This window comes from Pogoniulus pusillus, chromosome 23 (assembly GCF_015220805.1).
Source record: "Pogoniulus pusillus isolate bPogPus1 chromosome 23, bPogPus1.pri, whole genome shotgun sequence".
Taxonomy (NCBI): Eukaryota; Metazoa; Chordata; class Aves; order Piciformes; family Lybiidae; genus Pogoniulus; species Pogoniulus pusillus.
The window spans coordinates 713843-722549 of record NC_087286.1 but is presented as its reverse complement, the minus strand read 5'-3'; the positions used below and the strand labels follow the sequence as shown (position 1 = coordinate 722549).

General features: G+C 53.5%; 1 protein-coding gene across 1 annotated transcript; it reads right to left on the bottom strand.

Annotated features, from left to right (window-relative positions):
* Positions 1-2014: 2014 nt before the first annotated feature.
* Positions 2015-8374, bottom strand: C1QL3 (complement C1q like 3). Its single transcript, XM_064162325.1, has 2 exons — positions 7142-8374; positions 2015-2693 (listed from the first exon to the last, which is right to left on the bottom strand). Exons 1-2 carry the CDS (start codon positions 7727-7729, stop codon positions 2514-2516), a joined length of 768 nt encoding a protein of 255 aa, XP_064018395.1. The 5' UTR covers positions 7730-8374; the 3' UTR covers positions 2015-2513.
* Between the last annotated feature and the right edge of the window lie 333 nt (positions 8375-8707).

Here is an 8707-nt window from a genome sequence, read left to right as displayed (position 1 = left end):
GCTGTGTCCAGGATTATTCCAGGTGTCCTTTTTAAATTACATTTGTTTCTTATCCTGAGCAGTGTCATGCAGACCAGCCTCGCTTGCAAGGATGCACCACCAGAAGTCCAAATGTATTACATAATACAGTTTTAATGAGTTGTTATAACAAAGGCTGTGAGAGAAGTCTTTACAAATCAGTATATCAAGATATGATGAGAAAAGAAGAAATGTTTGCCTTAGATGTGTTTTCAAAGTAAATTGTGTGCTTAGCTCTTTTCTAGCTTCAACTAGGGCAGGCAATTTATCCAACAAATGGTTACCCAGTTGCAGTGGAACCCTGACTTCAAAAGCTTCTTCAGATTTGATCATGTGCCTCCTGTGGCATTGAGCTTTTCCAGCAAGCACCTTGGGCACTGGTAGCTGTAACAGCTCTAGAGCTCTAGCTGGTCACTGGTACGCAGAGCGGCTCTAGCTGCGCTGCTGTGGGGAGTACAGTTGCCAGTCGGAGCAGCAGTGGAGTGAACAGACACCAAGTCAGTTACACACCTGTTGTTAAAACACAGACCTACTAGGGAAAAAAACACTAGTGCTCACTGCAGTGTCAGGTATGGGCTGGCACTGTCATCAAGCAGCAGTGGGAAGAGGGAGGTGTTCTGTTCAAGAAAAGCTTCACTCACTCAAACACAGGATTTCTGGAGAGATTGGCACAACCTTCATCAGACTGCACTGAGCAGCCAGCACTGAAGAGCTTTTTGTCATAGTGGCACACTTCTGATGTGTTAGTGCAGATAAATCTGAGCTTGTACCCGCAGCACCTCGACAAGGTTGCTTGTGGCAAAGTGCATGAAATGGAAATGCCAGGGGCAGCCTCTTACTCCTCAGCAAGTTACAGACGTTGCCTTGGTTTGGCACAGGTGCTGACAATAAAGAACATACCCAGCTCTACTAAGGAGCTAATTATCCTGCTGCAATGTTGTCTTGGAATGGAACCTGCAAGTTTTAACCTGAGAGGAACAGACAGACAGACCCCGAACCCAGGCAAACGATAAACCCTCCTCAAGAAGAATACTCTGGACCTTTCTGGTATGAGTGATTGTAAAGCACCTTCATAGCTATGTAACCTAGACTACCTGTGTCTGGTTTAATTCTCCCAGCCATTACTCCTCTATCTAGATTAAACTTCTTTGAGCCTTTATATATCTCTATTTCTATCTATATATGAATGAGAAAAATAGGTTTAATACACACCTTTTTGCATGTAAATATCTGCTGCTTTCCTTGCATATGTGTGCTCATTTTTGGTAATATGCTTGTCTGTGGCCATCTCAGAGGCAGCCTTCCTGCAGCCAGGAAACTGGCTACCATGGAAAAGGCCCCTGTGACATCTTCTCCCATGTCAGATTGCCCACTCTTCCTCCATGGGAACGATCCCACTACCTCCAGTGAGACACAAAGCCTAGGACAAGTAAAGGTTTGACCCATTCTGTTCCTATAAAAGTCCAGCTGAACTTCTGCAGTACATTAAGTCATAACTAGTTCATTAAAAAAGAGTACCCAAGTACAGACTAAGTGCTAGAAGGCTAATGAAGACTAAGTGCTGCAAAGAAAATGCTGCCTTAGTCTGAGGGAGCCGGGCTTGCTAAATATTTACATGACTAACCCTCAGGAAGGGGCCTGGAATCGTTGGCTACATAGATATATACATCTTTACAAACTAAAAGCCAAATCCTTTTCCCACCAAGATCAGTGGGAACTCTGCTGTCAGCTCTGGTGGAACGAGGGACTTGGTCCAAGAAGATAGTTTGTCAACACTGATTTTTTTTTAGGGGTAGGCTAAAAGTGCTTCTGCCATCCTCCCTTTTTTTTTAGGACACAGCTAAGGGGCAGATAATTTCAACAACTCCACTGGATAGATTTTCACGTTAAAAGTCTAATGTAAACCTACAAAGCAGGAATATTGAGTTAAGGCTTGAAACTGATTAGTTTCTACTTTTACATGAAAGGGTAAGGAAAGTACAAGGCAAACAATTCCTTTGGAGAGAGAAAGTATATTTTGATTACCTCTTCCTTTTATTGTAAAATCATTCCTCACCACACTATGAGTGGACTCCAAGCATCATTGTTAGCAAGTAAGTCACAAGAACCAAAGCTGAAGTATGGACAAAGCAGCAAGATGATAGCACAGCAAAGTCTGATATACACTGAAGAGAGAACACAGCGTCCTGGGGTGCATTGCTCCTGTCAAAACTCACTCACGTGGGACTTCATTCACATGGACGCTGAGGATGAGGAGTGTTTGCTTTGGCGGTAGTGGATCACACATCTGTGTAACTTGGACTTTTGTAACATAAGGTTTCTCTGTGCTGTACAGATGTGAACCAGGTAGCATTCGACTTTATTTCCCCCACTGCTGAGGTGTTCAGTGGTCACGCTCTGCTGGGGTGCATTTTTCACTGACTTTGAGCACACAATTCCATTGCTTAAGATGCTTCCTTTTTGGACTGGTTTGCAGGGTCTTTTTGTGTCGGTTATCAGTCAGCATAAATAATAAATCCAGAAAACGTGCTGTATTTGTTGTTGTTTCCTCCGTGGGCTTTGCCTCCATCTAGTTTAATGTACACTTCATCCCCGGGCTCCAGGTGCAGCACCACACTGTTGCTGGCGTAGTCATAGTTCTGGTCGGCATCCTGCGCGATCGCGCTAGCTCGAACCTGCACGGAACACAAGCAGTGGTTAGGAGACCTCGGGTCACCTGTCCTACCTGGTAAATGTAAAGCCTGAGGCCCCATTCAGCATGGGTGAGTTCCCACTCCTCTGGCAACACAAACCCTTGTTTTTCCCCATGGTTATTGCTTATTTTCTCTTGCCACACCTGACCCTACAGCAGTGATGTGCTCCTTCCCACACCAGCTGCTGAACACTCTGTGAGTGCTCAGAGCCTTCTTAACTGTGGACACTAAGTGCTGGAGATTGGAGACCTGAATCTATTCCTGTGCCAGATTTACAGAGGTGTAACTTTTCCTCTAGCAGGGCAAGTGACTGACATGGGTGAGGACCCGTAATGAGGCCCCGGTGACATCAGGCTGGACTTATCCAGAGGCAAGTTATTGTTGCACTACTAGTGGGATCATGCTGCAAAAAGGATAAAGTGCCCACTCGTGCCCACCCACTGCAGTGCACACACAGGCAGAAAAGAGCCTGGCTGGAGTTTGGGAGCACTGGTACTGCCACATCAGTAAGCAAACATCTGATTTATGTGTGTGGCAAGAGATGCACTGTGGAAAAGTCAGAGACAAGCTGCTATTTGCTTTCACAGGTTCTGGGATTTGCAAGTAGTTGAGGACTTCTTACGTACAGCTTGAACATAGGCTCTCACACACACACACCTTCTTGCTGCTCCACTACTGATTACATTTGTCATTAGTAGCAAGCTGAGAGTGATGTGTAATTTCAGGGTGCATGTTGCTGGTTTCCAGCAATGAGCAAGAGCCTGCACTGCTTTAACTCATTTCTCTATCATATATATCTGACCCTGTTTGCTAAAATATTTAAGTTTGGCTGTGCTTGATTTATTTCCATGTACCACATCATCTCCCTGCTTGGCTTTGTACTAGCATAGTTACAGAGCAGTAACTGATTTAGTGGTGCTGCAAACCTGAACAAAGTAATAATGCATGACTTGGCATCCTGCATCTGGGGCTTTATCTGCTATGAACTCAAAAAATAGGCTTTGAGTCACCAATTTCCCTTCCTACCAAAGCATAAATGATGCCTTTCCGAATTAAAATCTCATGCGATACAATCCCACCCTGATACCAAATTGTTAGGAAGGAGGGGGAGTCTTCACCATGCAGCTTAAAAATGCCAGCAAGTAGAAACTCTTTGCACATCCTCTAGGAAGAGAAAGGCTGCAAGGTGTTGTGGCACATGGCATGGCGATAAACCACAACTATTCTGAGACCAACCCGGGATTTCTGAACTGCCTGGTGGTGTTTAGAGAGGCCATCTACTTTGCTGGTGTTTAGGCAATAACTGCTCTAAGCAGAGGGTGTTTCCTCTGGCAGGGTGAAGTTGAAGGCTCTGAGCCATTCAACGCTTTGGTATTTCCCTCCAAAAAATAACAGGCTAAGATTATTGCTGGTAGTGCAAATGAGAAGGAATAAAAAAGGTTACAGATGAGATTAGAAAAACTTTCACACTGAATTAGTTTCTTGCATACCAGCAAGAAAATATGGTTTAAATTACATCATAATGAAACACCACTTTTTGGATTTGTCCAAAATGTATTTCTCTGAAGGACAGGAGAGGAGAAACTGAATTTTCTTAGTGACAATCCAAAAGCAGTCAGCATCCGGACACTGACTATGACAGCAATGCTGTGTCATTTAAGATTCTACACAGTGCATGCTGGCTAAAGGAAAAAAAAGATGCTGGGTACTGAAAGTCTAGGAACCGAAGTGCACATCTTACAGAGAGATGCTGGGTACTGAAAGTCTAGGAACCAAAGTGCACATCTTACAGAGAGATGCTGGGTACTGAAAGTCTAGGAACCAAAGTGCACATCTCACAGAGAGATGCTGGGTACTGAAAGTCTAGGAACCAAAGTGCATCTCCTGCTGCCCAATACACAAACAAGTGTGCGGTGAGCCCCGGAGAGCCAGCCCCACCTTGTTTGGCCAGCCAGAGCGATTTCTCTGCAAAGGCTGGCGGAGCAGTCTGCCTTGGATTCTCAGTGTACTGCTGCAGGAGGGTAAATGTGTTTCTAAATGAAACCATTTCTGGACTATACACTCCCTAGCTGCACGGCTGCTCACCTCAGCGTTGGTGGTTACACTCTCACGCTGCACACACATGATGTGATAGCACTTCGCCGTTCAAGCTTTACAACCATTTAAGAAACCTAAGTGTTGAGAGTGGAGAACCTTTGAGGTTCCTCCTGTGCATTGCTTAGGAATGAGTGTTTCTGTAAGGCATGCAGCGTCCAGTGCTTTGGGGCTTATCTTTGTAAGAAAACACCGAATTTATGAGGTTATCTTTGCAGGATCCATTTTAATGGCTTACAAAAATTGCTGAGCTTTCCTACAAATAATGCACAGTTAACTGCTATCACGGCAGCCTGTAATGTTTGAAGTGTAAATCATAATCGAAAGGAGATACCAGAGCATTAAGTGTTGATTCTAAACGGTCTGTGCACAGTCAATTACCTGAGTACTTCTATTTGCACAGATATACACAAATACATCTTTTTTTTTAATTATTATTCAAATCTCTGCGAGTTTCATTTGCCTCATGTCTGGCACCAGCAGTTGCATTTGGGAGCTGTTACGACTTCATGCTCAATTATACTACCTGTAATTGCTTGCTTTTTTCCCAATGTACTGCTACGTATCTATTTCCAGGGCTCGGGAAAATAAGCGCTGTAGAAGATTATAAATAGGGGTCAAAGGCAGAGGAATGTTTTCATTGCAAGCGAAGCGGCACTCGCACGGGGGACAGCGCTGCCTTCGTGTGACGGGATGCAGGCGCACAGGTGACGACGCCCTTTGTTTTACTGCCCCTGGTTTATCGGCTGAGCGAGCGTTTATAGGGGACGTTTCCCAGTTCAATTAACTGCTGTCGCTGCTGCCCTCGTTTCTTCCGTTTTCATAGCATTTCTAAGGAGCTGTGAACCGAAGGTTAAGAGGCACAGCAGATTACCGACAGCCGGCCGCGGAGCTGCTCCCGGCCCCGAGCCCGCGATGCTGCCCTGGCTGCGGGGGCCGCGCAAACGAACGAACCCCTCAGCGACCTTCGAGGCGCAGCGGGGACACCGATTCCGATTTCCAGTCCTCATGGACACCGCGCAGCGCCGAGCAGCTCGTCCGGTGCCCCCCGCCGCTAGGGACACGGCCCAGGAGAGAGGCCCCCGGCGTGCCGGGACAGCCCAGGGTGATCTCTCGGCCTCCTGCCGCACCGGAGACCGGCGGGAGGCACGGAGGTCCTGGGCACACCGCGCTGCCTCGGAGCAGCAGGGGCGCGGGCTGAGTGCTGGTGCCGCTGCCGCACTCCGAGCCCGCCGGTCCCTGCCTCCTCGCTGCCTACGGAGCGGGTCCCCGGGGGCAGTGTCCCACGGCCGGGCTCTGCCAGAGCGGCGGCAGTGGTTATCGTAACTGAGACTAGCGGCTCTTGTATCTTTCACAGAGTAGTACCGCAAGATCTTGAGTTGCTTGGAGCGCCGCGGCGGTGCCGGCAGAGCCCGGGCCGTGCGGTGTTCGCCAGCCGCCCCGTGTGCCCCGCGGCACGGTCTGTCCGGCCGCTGCGTGCCGCGGACCAGCCCGCCAAGGGCCAGGCCCCGCGGCCGCCGAGCTTACACGGCTGCCGGCCGGCGGAAAACACTCTCCTGCCGCCGGCTCGGCCTTCGAAACCGGCGCCACGCTGCGTGAGAGCCCAGTCCCGCGGCTGCTACCCACGCCCACGTCCCAGCCAGTGCTCCACACACGGCCGCGCTCCGCTAAGCTCACCGCCGCCCTGCTACCCTTCTTTCCCGGGGCGCTTCGCGGACCGCGGAGAGGGCCCGGCCCGGGCTGCGCTCCGCTCTGTAGGGCAGAGTTGCCTGCGCGGCGACCCCTCTGCCCCGGTCCGCGAGCTGGCTGCCCCACACTGGCCGGGACGGGAGAGCCGAACGCCGGCCCGGTGCCAGCGGCGTGACCCTCGGGGAGAGGAGCGGCTGAGCCTGCACTCAGCCGGCCCCGGAGCGCGCCGGACTCTGCGCGGAATCCCCGTCCCGTCACGAGTCCCCCGACGCTGCTTGCAGATTTCCCGCAGTTCCCCTAAGCTCCCTCCGGGTAGCCCAGCTCGCCCGGACCCGCACCCCACGGCAGCCGCCCGGCACCCGCACCGCCTACAGCGCCCGCCCGGTTCCCCCTCGCCGCCCACTGCCCGCCCTTCCCACGCCGCTCCGCCCGCTCCCCTCAGCGAGCCGCGCTCCGCCCGGCCACCCGCTGTCCTCACGGCACCTGCTCCTCACGGAGCCCGCACTTCACCCCGGGCGTCGGCTGCGTTGGAGGCGCTTCCCTCCGAGAGACGCGCTCCCCTCGGCCGCCCGCTGCGCTCGCAGCGCCCTGCTCCCTTCGCGCAGCCCGGCTGTGCCCCCACGGCCCCAGCTCCCCCCGGCACCCACCTGGTTGTTCTTGCAGAGGTCGGCCCACATGCTGGTGCCGTCGCCGCCCCGCATGAGTACATGGTAGGTGAAGAAGTAGATGCCGGGGATGGAGCAGGTGAACTTGCCGGTGGTGGGATCGTAGTGGTTGCCCAAGTTGGTGACCACGTCGTCGAACTTGAGCACCTCGTAGCCCTCGTGCTGCCGCTTCAGACCGGCGTAGAAGGCGATTTTGGGGACGGTGCTGTAGGTGGCGGCGCTGATGGCCCCCGCCGCGTTCAGCCCCGGCGCCCCGGGGGGGCCCGGCAGGCCCTGCCGCCCCGGCTCGCCCTTCTCACCCGGCGGCCCCACCGGTCCGGGCGGCCCCGGCTCCCCCGGCGGGCCACGGGGCCCCGCTTTGCCCGGCCGGCCGGCCTCCCCCTTGGGCCCCTGGATGAAGGTGGGCAGGGACTGCATGAGGCCGCGGTCGGGCGTGGCCGCCGTGCTGGGCGCCTTGGTGCCGCCGTAGGGGTCGCAGACCATGCGGCAGGTGCCCAGCATCTCGTAGTGCGCCGAGGTGCCGGCTGAGCTGACCAGCACCGGGATCAGGATGACCAGCAGCAGCACCATCACCACCCCCAGCGCGCCGGCGGCGATGAGCCGCCGCCTGCTGCCCACCAGCCGGCTCAGCGCAGGGCGATCCTCTTGCCTGCTTTTGGACAAAATCTTGCTGGTTGGCAGGGGACCTCCTCAGAGCCGAAAATCCGCCGAGCCCGGAGGAGCTCGGCTGAACCGGGACTTGGCTGCCGGGCAGCGGGGGTCTGCTCCGCTGCGGCCGCGGCAGCCGGCGGGCGGGCGGCAGAGGGGAGCGGAGCAGAGGGAGCAGCGGAGAGTAGAGGGAGAGATGCCGCCGCGCCCCGGACGCCCGCACTTTTATGCTCCCGCTGGCGATCGACTTTTTTTTTTTTGCAGGCTGTGCCAGTCCGAGTCAACTTTCCCTGGAACTTGCCTTTCCTCTCGCGATCCCCGCTCGCCTCGGCGCTCTCCCGCTCTGGGTTGGGTTTTTTTTTCGCAGAGACGGCAGTCAGCGCTCAGCGGGGACGCGCCCCGGTGCCCGCCGCCGAGAGCCCGCACCGGAGCCGGAGCCGGAGCCGAGGGAGAGCGGGATCCTGCCCGGGTGCCACCTGCCAAGGAAGGAGGAGGCTGGCGAGCGCGCCGGAGCAATTTATAGGCACCCAAAAGCGCAGGGGAAAGGGGAGCTGCTTTGGCATCTCATTCCAGCATCTGCTCTGCGCTTCCCACTCACAGAGAGTTTGGCATTACTCTGGCAGTGTGGGAAATACATTTTTTCCCTCTCCCTCCCCCACCCCTCCCGCAAACGGATGAACAGTGAAATCGTGAGCCTCACTCACTAGCTGCATCCTGCGATGACAGCTCTTTCTGAAGCCGACCAGAGGGAAGAGATGTGCTTATCAGCCTCTGGGTACCCTTCAGGTCACCGATCAAGAATTAAAAGGTCGATCCACCTCCTGCTTAACGCTTCCCCGAGGCTGTCCTGCCGTGTTGGTGTTTTCTGGGAAATGCTGCTGTACATGCAGGGATGCTTTA

Excerpts from the sequence above, each read along its gene's own strand:
- C1QL3 (XM_064162325.1), bottom strand. The coding sequence starts at position 7,729 with ATGGTGCTGCTGCTGGTCATCCTGATCCCGGTGCTGGTCAGCTCAGCC. Across the intron at positions 2,694-7,141 it reads ACCTCTGCAAGAACAACCAG|GTTCGAGCTAGCGCGATCGC; the intron begins GTGGGTGCCGGG and ends TGTTCCGTGCAG.